General features: G+C 53.4%; 2 protein-coding genes across 2 annotated transcripts; both read right to left on the bottom strand.

Annotated features, from left to right (window-relative positions):
* Nucleotides 1-58: 58 nt before the first annotated feature.
* LOC137766679 (double homeobox protein 4-like protein 4) lies at nucleotides 59-5,288 on the bottom strand. The gene is made up of 4 exons (XM_068547277.1): nucleotides 5,246-5,288; nucleotides 3,358-3,512; nucleotides 1,821-1,941; nucleotides 59-516 (listed from the first exon to the last, which is right to left on the bottom strand). The coding sequence occupies exons 1-4, from the start codon at nucleotides 5,286-5,288 to the stop codon at nucleotides 59-61; spliced, it is 777 nt and encodes a 258-aa protein (XP_068403378.1).
* A 3,047-nt stretch (nucleotides 5,289-8,335) lies between these two features.
* On the bottom strand, nucleotides 8,336-13,565 carry LOC137766678 (double homeobox protein 4-like protein 4). The gene is made up of 4 exons (XM_068547276.1): nucleotides 13,523-13,565; nucleotides 11,635-11,789; nucleotides 10,098-10,218; nucleotides 8,336-8,793 (listed from the first exon to the last, which is right to left on the bottom strand). Exons 1-4 carry the CDS (start codon nucleotides 13,563-13,565, stop codon nucleotides 8,336-8,338), a joined length of 777 nt encoding a protein of 258 aa, XP_068403377.1.
* Between the last annotated feature and the right edge of the window lie 2,421 nt (nucleotides 13,566-15,986).

Raw genomic sequence — 15,986 nt, 5'->3', positions numbered from 1 at the left:
CTGCCTCCCGGGAAAGGAGGCTTGAACGGGGCTCGGGGGAAGGTCTTCCTACCTCCCCCTAAGCCTGTGGCACTGGGGAGCCTGGCAGCATGTCGAGCAAGGCCTGGAATTCTTCCTCGCTGAGGGGGGCTTCCAGGGTTGCCGCAAGTTCCTCTTCCTCTGCGTCCGCATTCGGAAAAGGGCCTGCCTTGTCCAGAATGTCCGCGTCTGACAAGAGTTCGTCCAGGAGGCTTGAAGAGCCTGGAAGGGCTGAGTGCTGGGGCTGTTGCTCCAGCTGGGGAGATGTCTCTTCACTTGAGGTTGGCTGCTGCGGCCAAAAGTGTGTCTCTGGCGGTGCAGGCGGCACGATGGCCCCCTGGGCAGGCTGCCCACTGGCGATGACAGCATGTGTCCCTTCGCCCCACGGAACTGTGGCCGGAAGAGGCTGCGGGTTCTGGCATCCCTGAAGTGCTGCCAGGCTGGGCTGGACCACGATGAACATCAACGGGTGGCCCACACAGCACCCAGGGGCAGCCCCTGGCAGAAGAAAGGTGGGGGAGAAAACAGGAGTGGCCGCAGCAAAGGATTGCGTGCTCTCGGGTGCATGAGAGGGAGGATAACGATGAGAGCTGCTATGGACAGTGGGCGGGGGGCTTTGGTCCGACAGGGCAGTCACGGCTGACGTGGCATCTGGTCCTTCGGCCAGGGCATTCACAGGCCCACTAGCGCTCTGCTTTGGGTGCCGAGCTCTTCGGTTCTGGAACCATATCTAGGGAACCATATGGGGAGACAGGAACATTAGCAGCGCAACAGTCCAGATCTACTTGCCGCCGCCCCATCCCTGGCCGGCCCCGCCACGGCCCGCCCTGCCCTGCCCTGCCCTGCCCTCCAATCTGTCAGGTCCATGGCAAGTACTGGTGGGCCTCATCTAAGGGCCATTTTACCTAGAGCTTTCGCCTTGGCTCTTGAAAATGCGGGAGGACGTCAGGGCAACACAGGACCCACCCCACCCCTCCCCACCCCTGGCTTTGAGGAGAGCCGTCATTGACCGGCTACAACCTCAGGCCCCTCCCTGGCTGCCCAGGACTTCCATTGCCCTCTCCTCTTCCGGAAAGGGATGCCTTCAGATCAGCTCCCTTAGTGTATTCGTAGGACGAAGGGAACCTCCTCCCAATCCCCCCTCGCCAAGCCTACCTATATCCAGCAGCAACCCGTCACAAGGTTTAACACTCCTTCCTCGTGGGAGAAGCCAAGTCCCACCCACTGGTGGAGAACTTACCTGGATTCGAGGTTCAGGAATTCCTGTCTGGTGAGCCAATTCTTCCCTGGCAGCAATAGATGGAAATCGATCCCTCTCAAAGGCTTGCACAAGGACCCTTGTTTGAGAAGGAGAGATGAAAGTCCTCTTTCGCCTGGCCTCTCTTCCCAAGCTTTCTGAAGAAGAACACACAGAGAAGAGAGGACATTCAGGCCAATTGCAGCACATTCACAGCAGATGCAGTGTGTGGTATGTAGGAAGTGGTATGTCATAGATCAAGATCGATACATCGATACATCTTATTCAGTGCTATGTGAAAATGCCCCATGTGATGGAAGAAGGGATTTCTGCACATCCGGGCAGGTTCCGGACCCGAAGATTCCAAGCCTTCCTGGCCATGCATCTCCCCACCCTCCAACAGGGGCATGATGCTCCTGTGTGGAACAGGAATGGGGCAAGAAGCCAAGATATCATGGTTTCCTCTCTGAAGCGTTCCTGGCCTCCCACGGTCATCCACGTTCAGAGATGATTGTGTCTCAAGGGGATGCTCTGGGGAAATGCCTTTGGATTGCTGGGTACTTACCTCGAGTCAAAGCCTGAGGTGGTGGCGGCCGCAGCGGCTGCGACTGCCCCCCTTTGAAGGCATTCTCCGACAGCAATCGGCTCTGCTTTAGGCGTCTTCTTCGTTGGTTTTGAAACCAAACCTGGGTACAAAGAAAGAAAGCCTTGTCATTCAATGCTTATGCACGTACTTCCAAGACCGATTGCAGGATGCACCATAAAACAAACGCACAAACGCGCCAGCCAGCCAGCCAGCCAGCCAGAACAAGCCGACTAATGGAGACCCAGTATGGCCCATCTGCCCCCAGTGGAAATATTTACGAGTCAAAGGGACTGAACTCTCACTGGCAGGTAGAATGTAGACTCCCGCTTTCACCTCTGAAGAAGTGCACCAGATTCCAGAATACACAATCTGTGTCCGTGAAAATAATCCTTCCTCTTCGCGTCACCTTACTGGTGTGCAGAGTAATGACTTGTGACACAGGAGGAGACAATGCTTGCTTTCCCACAGTCAGAATGGGATGGATAGCTACCTCTCTCTCTCCCTCTCACCCGCCCCACCCCTCCTCATCAAAACTAGCAGTTTCTCTGTGGGTCTTTTGGTCCCCATCTACGATTCTCCGCATCTACCTGTTGACGTCTGTCTCTGTTGCCACCCGCCCGCCGGCGCACCTGCCTGCCTGCCTGCCTTGCCCTCACTCTGTCTCTGTCCCAGGCTCCCAGGCTCAATCTCCTTTCCCTCATTTGCTCTCTTTGCCTCCCCTTTGGCACGGTCCATGCCCGATTCATGGTTCCCTGTCTCTCTTATGTCCTCACAGGCAGTACTGTCTCATAACACGCAATCATATCCATTAGCAAGTGCCCCCATGAAAACCACACTTCCCATGCTGCCTGGGAACTACTCATTGACAGTCACTTCTCAGGGACTACATGCCTCCATCACTCTTAGGTCAGGAGACTCTTATGTACCCGCTCCCCATCTTCAGAATATGTGTCCTTGTCTTCAACAGTGAAGCCGTGTGCATGCTACCTCATTCCCCGAGGCCGAACCGCAGTGTGGACCTGTGCTTGTGTGCGTGTGTGTGTGCATGTTTTTAGACGTTTCTGACGGTGGTGTGTGGAAAATGTGACACCCTGAGAAAACGTGTTCGTAGGGAAAGCCAATCAGTCTTTGGCGACGCTTTGTAAGGTCGCAGGCGAGGTGTTCCTACCTTTGGTGACTCCTCTCCAGCCTGCCCAGAGAGGGAAGTCTTCAGCACGGCTAGTTCCTCGGAGGCCAGCCATCAAGGGAACACCTCCCTGGCACCACCAGGCCCTCCTGCTTCCTTGGCCCCTCGCCCTTTATTCTTGACCACCCATTTGAATGGACCTCTCGCCACACAGCTCAGTCTGGCCACGCTTTCGAAAGGGAGCCACCGTCCTTGCCAAGATTCGAGTCCCTGCTGTCTGGAGCACCCAGAAGAGGAAGCCCCAAGGGCAAGGACTCCAGCTGGCGTAGGGCGACTTGCGTCTGGACATGGACCCCGAGAGGGAGAATGGATCGAGAGACTCGGACGTACCTGAATTCTGCTTTCTGGAATGCCCAGTTCTCGTGCCAGCCGTTCTCTGGTCGTTATCCCGGGGTAGGGGTTCTGTTGAAAGAGTGCTTGCAGGGTGTCCTTCTGACTCAGCCTCAGAACCAGCCTCCTCCTTCGCGATGGTCTTGAGAGTCGGCCTGTGGGAGAGAAAAGGGGGAATGTGTCAGGGGCGAATCCATGGAGGTGCAAACCAATGGTACCGGCACAGCGCTGGTCCTTGTGCCACGTGAAAAATCTGTAAGCCAGGGGAAGACTCTGCATTTGGAAAAACCGTGGGCACACCCTGAAAGCCACGCTGAGTGGGACCCTGTGGGCTCAAGCTAAGCTGAGGGTCAAGGCTATGGGGATCCCCCAACAATCGCCAAGGATCCACAGGGCGCCATGCAAGCAGAAGGGGAAAGCCCTAGAAAAACAGGCTAACGTGACCAAAATGGGTGGAAGGATTGTCCACCTGTGGAGGCCTCAGAAAGTCTTGATGGCTTCTACCAGATTTACCTTGAACTCTATGCTAACGGAAGGAGCCCGGCTTCTGGCCTGTCATACGCACAGGGCACATCCGCTTTCACTATTTGAAAGGAAACGAGACGAAAGCCAAACGAAGCCAGTCAAATACACAAGCCCACCCCCAACACAGAACGCACTAGGAGATTGTTAAGAAGACAAACTCTTTTGAGATAAGGAGCAACGTGGGGCCCCGTCTGATGGCGCCCGCCCACCCACACACCCACAACAGCCGAGTATACTTCGGAAGATGAGTTTCCCTTTCCAGGCACCAAGGTCTTGCTGACTCGCCGTGTGTGTGTGCTATTCTTTCAGTTGGGCAGCCTTGAAGGGCTGCCGCCATCCCTGTCCTATTTGAGGTTGCGTCTTTCTGGTGGCAAGGGAATAGATGCGTGTTGGTTTCCTGCCTTCTAAGGCGGGAGCCGGGCGTGATGGCCAGGGTGGATGTGGTTTCAGGCACGTCCTGCACATCCTTGAGATTTGAGTTTCCTGAACTCTCTCCAACTCTAGGACAACACCAACCCTTCTGCAAGGGCCACCCGCTCTAGCAGCTGGCAGCTGGTGACGTAGGGTCGTCTCCAGGTCTCGCGCTGGAAGGAGACAAGGCAAGGCAAGGGTTACGGACCCCCAACGGGGACTTCCTTTAAAAGAGCCCTTCCTTCCTGCCAGCTCCAAGGAAAATCTTTGGAAAGCACTCAAGGAACGAACGTGTCACACTGCGGATTTTGCCTTTCCAGAGGCTCCTGCACTGGCTACCTTGGAGTCCAATGAGAGACAGTTCGAGTGCTCCTGGAATCTCTGTTTCCCAGGCTCTAGCTTTCAGGTGTGCTCAAAGAAAAACTCTCTTTTTCTTGTATTCTTAATACATACTGGATGTGGATCCTTTCCATGGACACCATGGAAGTTAACCAGTTCAAATGGAACACGAAACCAAAGAGAGCAAATCCGTAACAACAGCAAGAATAGAACATGGGAAACCAACACAAAATCCCAAACATGGTCAACTGGAAAAAAGTGTCAGTTTAGTTGGGAACGTTTTCAAACACTCGTGTTCCGTTCACTGCAACCACAGGCTGGGATTTTTGGTAGAGAAGCCATTGTCAGGCAACAGGCCTACCTACTTCCATGTCGATTTCAAGAAGGAAAAGAAACGAACCATCAAACCAGAAATATGTACGTGAATTGCCCAAACCAAGGTGCATCCTTTGGCCCAACTGATTCCAGAAACATGTCCCAGCATATCTGTCCGTGCCAATTGGTGGTCATTGGGAAACTTCAACCTTCGTGGTGATCAACCCTTGGGGTGGGGAGGTGCATGAGTGTATTTGGAGGACCCAACCCCAGAGCCCAGATGCTGAGGGCAACGTACCTGTGGAGCTGCTGTATGTGCCGGACGAGCTGGACGAATCCATGGTGGGAGACCCACACGGATGGCACGGAAGCTGCTGGCCAACTGCTCAGTGCTGAGAAGCTCAGGATTTATAATGGGTGAGGATGCCCCGCCCCTATTTATGTAAATAGCCGCAGATGGTGGGGAACCCTTCCTTGCACATTGAGAACCTGGAAGGAATCCCGTGAGGCAAGTGGGCGTTGGAATGGAAGGCCTGTTGGGAGGCTCCCAGGTCCCTTTGAAGCTGCCGCCCTCGTCATCCTTTCCCAGAATGCTTGGGGTCCAGTGCTCTCTCGTTTTCACACCTTTTCACATTCCACACATACTTTTGCTCTCCGTGGAATTCCCCAACTCTGAATCCCTCACGCTTAGCTGTGTCACTGTACTTTCCAAAATGGAGAGAGAACCTGGAGCCTAGCTTTCCTCGAGTACGTTTCCCACTTCGTTCATCACCACCAGGACGTCATTGCCTCGCACTCTTAAAGCATTTCCTTGGCTGGGGTTTGAGTTCCCGATAATTCACACACTAAGCTTGACTGCTTATCTAGGGTCTACCCATGGTCCTCAACAGTTCGGGACTTTTTCAGAGGTACCCTGAAACCCACCCCCTTGCTCACATGCCATGGAGAGACCAGAGAAAGGGGCAGGCCACATGTGTAGGTTTCACAAGCCAAGGAACTTAATTTCAGTGCTTGTCCTTGGCGTCCACAAGATGAAGTCGGTTTCACATTCACTGGTCAACTGGCATCTGGAAGAAGAAGAAGAGAGGAAGAAGAAGAGGAGGAGGAAGAGGAGGAAGAAGAAGAAGAGGAGGAAGAAGGAGAGGGATATGAAGCAAGTTATATGATGGATGATGACACAGCTTGGTTTGAAAGGAATGCTTTGGATTCCAAATACAACCATCCCAAAATTTTCGGGGCGTTTGGGCTGCAGAGAATTGAAAACTTAGAAGCAAACAAACAAAAAAACCACACAGAAACACAGAACCATCTCTAATGTGTTCTTTTGCCACCACGTGGATTAACATGAGGACAGTGAGCTTATTTAGAAACAGTTGGGAATTGGAGTAATTACACCACCAATTCGTGAAAATATGCCTGGGGCGTGTGTGTTTGTGTGATCTGTGTGTTTGATTTTCTGCACCCACCCACTAAGGGCGGTTGTCAGGTGGTACCCGTGGACGGATGTCACCGGGGCTAGTAGGAGTCTGCAAGTCCCAGGAGGCCCAGGAGGATGTCCTGAGGAGGTGCAGTTCCTGGTCCCTTGTCCTCAAGTGCCAGACATCGGGGGGGGGGGGGCGTGACCGTCTTGTTGGATCAGGGTGGTTTTTCCCGAGAAGGTGGAAATTTTGGCTGAGATAATCACAGAAACATGGGATTTGCTGGCTCCTCCCAGAAGGCACTGGCTTCCAGACTTGGACCGGCTCCCTCCTGGACAATCCAGGTGGGGTAAGCTTGCTTGGGAGAGTAGAAGCTTTGATCAGCATGGCAGCCAGGACATCCTGAGAGCCCGCAGGTGTGTTTATGCACAGTCCACCAGTGGCCTCCCTGTGGACGTTCCGCTGCCGGTCCCTGGGCTCCGAGATTTCGCTGGAGCAACCAGCATTGAAACCCCAAGATGGTAAAGCCACTGTTCCTAGCTCTAGCTAGCGTCTGTGCAAGTCCTGCCACCCACAAGTATCTCAGTGTTTCCCGGCACACTGTGACCCAGTGTTCCTCCCGCCCTGTTGAAAGCACCATCTTTTCCATAAGTTGTCTCTTACCGCATCACCAGTCATACTTGTCCTGACGCTACCGTGGCCAGATTCTTTTCCCAGAAGCCCTATGCCACCTGTGTGGCCCTTGAAACTGACGTTTCCTTTCTGCCCAAGGAAAAGAAGGAGAGAGAGAGAGAGAGGAAGAGAGAGAGAGAGACAGAGAGACAGAGAGAGAGGGCTGTATATTGCTCTAGAGCTCTGGAGAAAGGGGAGCCTAAGACAGAGGAGTGACTGGGAGGGAGCTGAGGACTAGATGTGTCTGCAGAGGTATACACACTATAGAGCTAGAGACCCGGATGCAGTAGTAGCTAGAGAGTCAGATACATCGGCGTATACACATTCAAGTGGCAACTCTCAGATTATTTTCCTACTTCGTGCCACTGACACACCCATGCTGGACATGGGGAGCACGGATTGAGCCAATCGAGAATCACTCAACACAGAGTGTACGAGGCACATGTATTCGAAAATATTTTTGAAAGAAGCAGTGGGAGGGATCACCTGCCACGACGTTAAGATGCCACAGGCATTTGGTTTTTCAGTTCCTTTGTGCATCGCTTTAGTTGTAACACGGCTTATCTTTTGAGAGGTGTGCGCGTGTGGTGTGTGGCCGTAGACAGACAATGAGAGAGAGAGAGGGACGGAGAGAGATTATTTGCCTGCATAATAAACCGGGCACAGTTGTTACTATGAACTCTGGCAATGAAAGTGTTTGCATAGTTCTGTCCTTGTGCGCAGAGGGCGATACCCTGAGGAACCCTTCCACACCATGCACCCAGAAACCAAGTGAAGGTTGTCACTGAGAGACTGTTTTCGTGCTTCCACTAGGGTGTGTTTGTGGCTACAAGCTACGGGACTAGACAGGGGCGTCTGGACCACCTTCCCGTGCTGTCCCAGGCCAAGGGAGGGATTTCACCTCCCCGAGGAAACGCGGGAGAATACAAAGCGACCAAAGCACAACCAAGAACTTGAACTGAGTGCCAAGATTTATTGATTGGATCAATGGAATGTCACATACAACGGGGAAATCCAGTTCAGCCTTGGGTCCTCCTCGTTGTCACTGAAAGGCTAGAATTCCTTGAGGCTTCAGAGGTGGTGGCCCTCCTGGTGCCCATGCTTCCTGACAGTCCGTGTGGAGCATGGCATTGCTCGTAGACACAACGCAGTTGCCGTCGACAGTCTTCTTGCCTTGGTCGCCCTGCCAGACAGTATCATGAGCGTTGCTTGTTCCTTCTCCTTTCTCTCGCCCGTGGCTCTGCCTCCCGGGAAAGGAGGCTTGAACGGGGCTCGGGGGAAGGTCTTCCTACCTCCCCCTAAGCCTGTGGCACTGGGGAGCCTGGCAGCATGTCGAGCAAGGCCTGGAATTCTTCCTCGCTGAGGGGGGCTTCCAGGGTTGCCGCAAGTTCCTCTTCCTCTGCGTCCGCATTCGGAAAAGGGCCTGCCTTGTCCAGAATGTCCGCGTCTGACAAGAGTTCATCCAGGAGGCTTGAAGAGCCTGGAAGGGCTGAGTGCTGGGGCTGTTGCTCCAGCTGGGGAGATGTCTCTTCACTTGAGGTTGGCTGCTGCGGCCAAAAGTGTGTCTCTGGCGGTGCAGGCGGCACGATGGCCCCCTGGGCAGGCTGCCCACTGGCGATGACAGCATGTGTCCCTTCGCCCCACGGAACTGTGGCCGGAAGAGGCTGCGGGTTCTGGCATCCCTGAAGTGCTGCCAGGCTGGGCTGGACCACGATGAACATCAACGGGTGGCCCACACAGCACCCAGGGGCAGCCCCTGGCAGAAGAAAGGTGGGGGAGAAAACAGGAGTGGCCGCAGCAAAGGATTGCGTGCTCTCGGGTGCATGAGAGGGAGGATAACGATGAGAGCTGCTATGGACAGTGGGCGGGGGGCTTTGGTCCGACAGGGCAGTCACGGCTGACGTGGCATCTAGTCCTTCGGCCAGGGCATTCACAGGCCCACTAGCGCTCTGCTTTGGGTGCCGAGCTCTTCGGTTCTGGAACCATATCTAGGGAACCATATGGGGAGACAGGAACATTAGCAGCGCAACAGTCCAGATCTACTTGCCGCCGCCCCATCCCTGGCCGGCCCCGCCACGGCCCGCCCTGCCCTGCCCTGCCCTGCCCTCCAATCTGTCAGGTCCATGGCAAGTACTGGTGGGCCTCATCTAAGGGCCATTTTACCTAGAGCTTTCGCCTTGGCTCTTGAAAATGCGGGAGGACGTCAGGGCAACACAGGACCCACCCCACCCCTCCCCACCCCTGGCTTTGAGGAGAGCCGTCATTGACCGGCTACAACCTCAGGCCCCTCCCTGGCTGCCCAGGACTTCCATTGCCCTCTCCTCTTCCGGAAAGGGATGCCTTCAGATCAGCTCCCTTAGTGTATTCGTAGGACGAAGGGAACCTCCTCCCAATCCCCCCTCGCCAAGCCTACCTATATCCAGCAGCAACCCGTCACAAGGTTTAACACTCCTTCCTCGTGGGAGAAGCCAAGTCCCACCCACTGGTGGAGAACTTACCTGGATTCGAGGTTCAGGAATTCCTGTCTGGTGAGCCAATTCTTCCCTGGCAGCAATAGATGGAAATCGATCCCTCTCAAAGGCTTGCACAAGGACCCTTGTTTGAGAAGGAGAGATGAAAGTCCTCTTTCGCCTGGCCTCTCTTCCCAAGCTTTCTGAAGAAGAACACACAGAGAAGAGAGGACATTCAGGCCAATTGCAGCACATTCACAGCAGATGCAGTGTGTGGTATGTAGGAAGTGGTATGTCATAGATCAAGATCGATACATCGATACATCTTATTCAGTGCTATGTGAAAATGCCCCATGTGATGGAAGAAGGGATATCTGCACATCCGGGCAGGTTCCGGACCCGAAGATTCCAAGCCTTCCTGGCCATGCATCTCCCCACCCTCCAACAGGGGCATGATGCTCCTGTGTGGAACAGGAATGGGGCAAGAAGCCAAGATATCATGGTTTCCTCTCTGAAGCGTTCCTGGCCTCCCACGGTCATCCACGTTCAGAGATGATTGTGTCTCAAGGGGATGCTCTGGGGAAATGCCTTTGGATTGCTGGGTACTTACCTCGAGTCAAAGCCTGAGGTGGTGGCGGCCGCAGCGGCTGCGACTGCCCCCCTTTGAAGGCATTCTCCGACGGCAATCGGCTCTGCTTTAGGCGTCTTCTTCGTTGGTTTTGAAACCAAACCTGGGTACAAAGAAAGCAAGCCTTGTCATTCAATGCTTATGCACGTACTTCCAAGACCGATTGCAGGATGCACCATAAAACAAACGCACAAACGCGCCAGCCAGCCAGCCAGCCAGCCAGAACAAGCCGACTAATGGAGACCCAGTATGGCCCATCTGCCCCCAGTGGAAATATTTACGAGTCAAAGGGACTGAACTCTCACTGGCAGGTAGAATGTAGACTCCCGCTTTCACCTCTGAAGAAGTGCACCAGATTCCAGAATACACAATCTGTGTCCATGAAAATAATCCTTCCTCTTCGCGTCACCTTACTGGTGTGCAGAGTAATGACTTGTGACACAGGAGGAGACAATGCTTGCTTTCCCACAGTCAGAATGGGATGGATAGCTACCTCTCTCTCTCCCTCTCACCCGCCCCACCCCTCCTCATCAAAACTAGCAGTTTCTCTGTGGGTCTTTTGGTCCCCATCTACGATTCTCCGCATCTACCTGTTGACGTCTGTCTCTGTTGCCACCCGCCCGCCGGCGCACCTGCCTGCCTGCCTGCCTTGCCCTCACTCTGTCTCTGTCCCAGGCTCCCAGGCTCAATCTCCTTTCCCTCATTTGCTCTCTTTGCCTCCCCTTTGGCACGGTCCATGCCCGATTCATGGTTCCCTGTCTCTCTTATGTCCCCACAGGCAGTACTGTCTCATAACACGCAATCATATCCATTAGCAAGTGCCCCCATGAAAACCACACTTCCCATGCTGCCTGGGAACTACTCATTGACAGTCACTTCTCAGGGACTACATGCCTCCATCACTCTTAGGTCAGGAGACTCTTATGTACCCGCTCCCCATCTTCAGAATATGTGCCCTTGTCTTCAACAGTGAAGCCGTGTGCATGCTACCTCATTCCCCGAGGCCGAACCGCAGTGTGGACCTGTGCTTGTGTGCGTGTGTGTGTGCATGTTTTTAGACGTTTCTGACGGTGGTGTGTGGAAAATGTGACACCCTGAGAAAACGTGTTCGTAAGGAAAGCCAATCAGTCTTTGGCGACGCTTTGTAAGGTCGCAGGCGAGGTGTTCCTACCTTTGGTGACTCCTCTCCAGCCTGCCCAGAGAGGGAAGTCTTCAGCACGGCTAGTTCCTCGGAGGCCAGCCATCAAGGGAACACCTCCCTGGCACCACCAGGCCCTCCTACTTCCTTGGCCCCTCGCCCTTTATTCTTGACCACCCATTTGAATGGACCTCTCGCCACACAGCTCAGTCTGGCCACGCATTCGAAAGGGAGCCACCGTCCTTGCCAAGATTCGAGTCCCTGCTGTCTGGAGCACCCAGAAGAGGAAGCCCCAAGGGCAAGGACTCCAGCTGGCATAGGGTGACTTGCGTCTGGACATGGACCCCGAGAGGGAGAATGGATCGAGAGACTCGGACGTACCTGAATTCTGCTTTCTGGAATGCCCAGTTCTCGTGCCAGCCGTTCTCTGGTCGTTATCCCGGGGTAGGGGTTCTGTTGAAAGAGTGCTTGCAGGGTGTCCTTCTGACTCAGCCTCAGAACCAGCCTCCTCCTTCGCGATGGTCTTGAGAGTCGGCCTGTGGGAGAGAAAAGGGGGAATGTGTCAGGGGCGAATCCATGGAGGTGCAAACCAATGGTACCGGCACAGCGCTGGTCCTTGTGCCACGTGAAAAATCTGTAAGCCAGGGGAAGACTCTGCATTTGGAACAACCGTGGGCACACCCTGAAAGCCACGCTGAGTGGGACCCTGTGGGCTCAAGCTAAGCTGAGGGTCAAGGCTATGGGGATCCCCCAACAATCGCCAAGGATCCACAGGGCGCCATGCAAGCAGAAGGGGAAAGCCCTAGAAAAACAGGCTAACGTGACCAAAATGGGTGGAAGGATTGTCCACCTGTGGAGGCCTCAGAAAGTCTTGATGGCTTCTACCAGATTTACCTTGAACTCTAAGCTAACGAGAGGAGCCCGGCTTCTGGCCTGTCATACGCACAGGGCACATCCGCTTTCACTATTTGAAAGGAAACGAGACGAAAGCCAAACGAAGCCAGTCAAATACACAAGCCAACCCCCAACACAGAACGCACTAGGAGATTGTTAAGAAGACAAACTCTTTTGAGATAAGGAGCAACGTGGGGCCCCGTCTGATGGCGCCCGCCCACCCACACACCCACAACAGCCGAGTATACTTCGGAAGATGAGTTTCCCTTTCCAGGCACCAAGGTCTTGCTGACTCGCCGTGTGTGTGTGCTATTCTTTCAGTTGGGCAGCCTTGAAGGGCTGCCGCCATCCCTGTCCTATTTGAGGTTGCGTCTTTCTGGTGGCAAGGGAATAGATGCGTGTTGGTTTCCTGCCTTCTAAGGCGGGAGCCGGGCGTGATGGCCAGGGTGGATGTGGTTTCAGGCACGTCCTGCACATCCTTGAGATTTGAGTTTCCTGAACTCTCTCCAAGTCTAGGACAACACCAACCCTTCTGCAAGGGCCACCCGCTCTAGCAGCTGGCAGCTGGTGACGTAGGGTCGTCTCCAGGTCTCGCGCTGGAAGGAGACAAGGCAAGGCAAGGGTTACGGACCCCCAACGGGGACTTCCTTTAAAAGAGCCCTTCCTTCCTGCCAGCTCCAAGGAAAATCTTTGGAAAGCACTCAAGGAACGAACGTGTCACACTGCGGATTTTGCCTTTCCAGAGGCTCCTGCACTGGCTACCTTGGAGTCCAATGAGAGACAGTTCGAGTGCTCCTGGAATCTCTGTTTCCCAGGCTCTAGCTTTCAGGTGTGCTCAAAGAAAAACTCTCTTTTTCTTGTATTCTTAATACATACTGGATGTGGATCCTTTCCATGGACACCATGGAAGTTAACCAGTTCAAATGGAACACGAAACCAAAGAGAGCAAATCTGTAACAACAGCAAGAATAGAACATGGGAAACCAACACAAAATCCCAAACATGGTCAACTGGAAAAAAGTGTCAGTTTAGTTGGGAACGTTTTCAAACACTCGTGTTCCGTTCACTGCAACCACAGGCTGGGATTTTTGGTAGAGAAGCCATTGTCAGGCAACAGGCCTACCTACTTCCATGTCGATTTCAAGAAGGAAAAGAAACGAACCATCAAACCAGAAATATGTACGTGAATTGCCCAAACCAAGGTGCATCCTTTGGCCCAACTGATTCCAGAAACATGTCCCAGCATATCTGTCCGTGCCAATTGGTGGTCATTGGGAAACTTCAACCTTCGTGGTGATCAACCCTTGGGGTGGGGAGGTGCATGAGTGTATTTGGAGGACCCAACCCCAGAGCCCAGATGCTGAGGGCAACGTACCTGTGGAGCTGCTGTATGTGCCGGACGAGCTGGACGAATCCATGGTGGGAGACCCACACGGATGGCACGGAAGCTGCTGGCCAACTGCTCAGTGCTGAGAAGCTCAGGATTTATAATGGGTGAGGATGCCCCGCCCCTATTTATGTAAATAGCCGCAGATGGTGGGGAACCCTTCCTTGCACATTGAGAACCTGGAAGGAATCCCGTGAGGCAAGTGGGCGTTGGAATGGAAGGCCTGTTGGGAGGCTCCCAGGTCCCTTTGAAGCTGCCGCCCTCGTCATCCTTTCCCAGAATGCTTGGGGTCCAGTGCTCTCTCGTTTTCACACCTTTTCACATTCCACACATACTTTTGCTCTCCGTGGAATTCCCCAACTCTGAATCCCTCACGCTTAGCTGTGTCACTGTACTTTCCAAAATGGAGAGAGAACCTGGAGCCTAGCTTTCCTCGAGTACGTTTCCCACTTCGTTCATCACCACCAGGACGTCATTGCCTCGCACTCTTAAAGCATTTCCTTGGCTGGGGTTTGAGTTCCCGATAATTCACACACTAAGCTTGACTGCTTATCTAGGGTCTACCCATGGTCCTCAACAGTTCGGGACTTTTTCAGAGGTACCCTGAAACCCACCCCCTTGCTCACATGCCATGGAGAGACCAGAGAAAGGGGCAGGCCACATGTGTAGGTTTCACAAGCCAAGGAACTTAATTTCAGTGCTTGTCCTTGGCGTCCACAAGATGAAGTCGGTTTCACATTCACTGGTCAACTGGCATCTGTAAGAAGAAGAAGAGAGGAAGAAGAAGAGGAGGAGGAAGAGGAAGAAGAAGAAGAAGAGGAGGAAGAAGGAGAGGGATATGAAGCAAGTTATATGATGGATGATGACACAGCTTGGTTTGAAAGGAATGCTTTGGATTCCAAATACAACCATCCCAAAATTTTCGGGGCGTTTGGGCTGCAGAGAATTGAAAACTTAGAAGCAAACAAACAAAAAAACCACACAGAAACACAGAACCATCTCTAATGTGTTCTTTTGCCACCACGTGGATTAACATGAGGACAGTGAGCTTATTTAGAAACAGTTGGGAATTGGAGTAATTACACCACCAATTCGTGAAAATATGCCTGGGGCGTGTGTGTTTGTGTGATCTGTGTGTTTGATTTTCTGCACCCACCCACTAAGGGCGGTTGTCAGGTGGTACCCGTGGACGGATGTCACCGGGGCTAGTAGGAGTGTGCAAGTCCCAGGAGGCCCAAGAGGATGTCCTGAGGAGGTGCAGTTCCTGGTCCATTGTCCTCAAGTGCCAGACATCGGGGGGGGGGGCGTGACCGTCTTGTTGGATCAGGGTGGTTTTTCCCGAGAAGGTGGAAGTTTTGGCTGAGATAATCACAGAAACATGGGATTTGCTGGCTCCTCCCAGAAGGCACTGGCTTCCAGACTTGGACCGGCTCCCTCCTGGACAATCCAGGTGGGGTAAGCTTGCTTGGGAGAGTAGAAGCTTTGATCAGCATGGCAGCCAGGACATCCTGAGAGCCCGCAGGTGTGTTTATGCGCAGTCCACCAGTGGCCTCCCTGTGGACGTTCCGCTGCCGGTCCCTGGGCTCCGAGATTTCGCTGGAGCAACCAGCATTGAAACCCCAAGATGGTAAAGCCACAGTTCCTAGCTCTAGCTAGCGTCTGTGCAAGTCCTGCCACCCACAAGGATCTCAGTGTTTCCCGGCACACTGTGACCCAGTGTTCCTCCCGCCCTGTTGAAAGCACCATCTTTTCCATAAGTTGTCTCTTACCGCATCACCAGTCATACTTGTCCTGACGCTACCGTGGCCAGATTCTTTTCCCAGAAGCCCTATGCCACCTGTGTGGCCCTTGAAACTGACGTTTCCTTTCTGCCCAAGGAAAAGAAGGAGAGAGAGAGAGAGAGGAAGAGAGAGAGAGAGAGACAGAGAGACAGAGAGAGAGGGCTGTATATTGCTCTAGAGCTCTGGAGAAAGGGGAGCCTAAGACAGAGGAGTGACTGGGAGGGAGCTGAGGACTAGATGTGTCTGCAGAGGTATACACACTATAGAGCTAGAGACCCGGATGCAGTAGTAGCTAGAGAGTCAGATACATCGGCGTATACACATTCAAGTGGCAACTCTCAGATTATTTTCCTACTTCGTGCCGCTGACACACCCATGCTGGACATGGGGAGCACGGATTGAGCCAATCGAGAATCACTCAACACAGAGTGTACGAGGCACATGTATTCGAAAATATTTTTGAAAGAAGCAGTGGGAGGGATCACCTGCCACGACGTTAAGATGCCACAGGCATTTGGTTTTTCAGTTCCTTTGTGCATCGCTTTAGTTGTAACACGGCTTATCTTTTGAGAGGTGTGCGCGTGTGGTGTGTGGCCGTAGACAGACAATGAGAGAGAGAAAGGGACGGAGAGAGATTATTTGCCTGCATAATAAACCGGGCACAGTTGTTA

The sequence above is a fragment of the Eschrichtius robustus genome, chromosome 6 (genome assembly GCF_028021215.1).
Source record: "Eschrichtius robustus isolate mEscRob2 chromosome 6, mEscRob2.pri, whole genome shotgun sequence".
Classification (NCBI taxonomy): Eukaryota; Metazoa; Chordata; class Mammalia; order Artiodactyla; family Eschrichtiidae; genus Eschrichtius; species Eschrichtius robustus.
The sequence above is the reverse complement of the archived record's forward strand: the minus strand, read 5'-3'. Positions and strand labels throughout refer to the sequence as shown.

Bases quoted from the DNA above. Each gene is read 5' to 3' on its own strand.
- LOC137766679 (XM_068547277.1), bottom strand. From the start codon at position 5,288: ATGGATTCGTCCAGCTCGTCCGGCACATACAGCAGCTCCACAG. The intron at 3,513-5,245 runs GTACGTTGCCCT...TCTCTCCCACAG, and splicing joins CACATACAGCAGCTCCACAG to GCCGACTCTCAAGACCATCG. The intron at 1,942-3,357 runs GTACGTCCGAGT...CTTTGTACCCAG, and splicing joins TTCCAGAAAGCAGAATTCAG to GTTTGGTTTCAAAACCAACG.
- LOC137766678 (XM_068547276.1), bottom strand. From the start codon at position 13,565: ATGGATTCGTCCAGCTCGTCCGGCACATACAGCAGCTCCACAG. The intron at 11,790-13,522 runs GTACGTTGCCCT...TCTCTCCCACAG, and splicing joins CACATACAGCAGCTCCACAG to GCCGACTCTCAAGACCATCG. The intron at 8,794-10,097 runs GTAAGTACCCAG...TTCTTCTGCCAG, and splicing joins ACCTCAGGCTTTGACTCGAG to GGGCTGCCCCTGGGTGCTGT.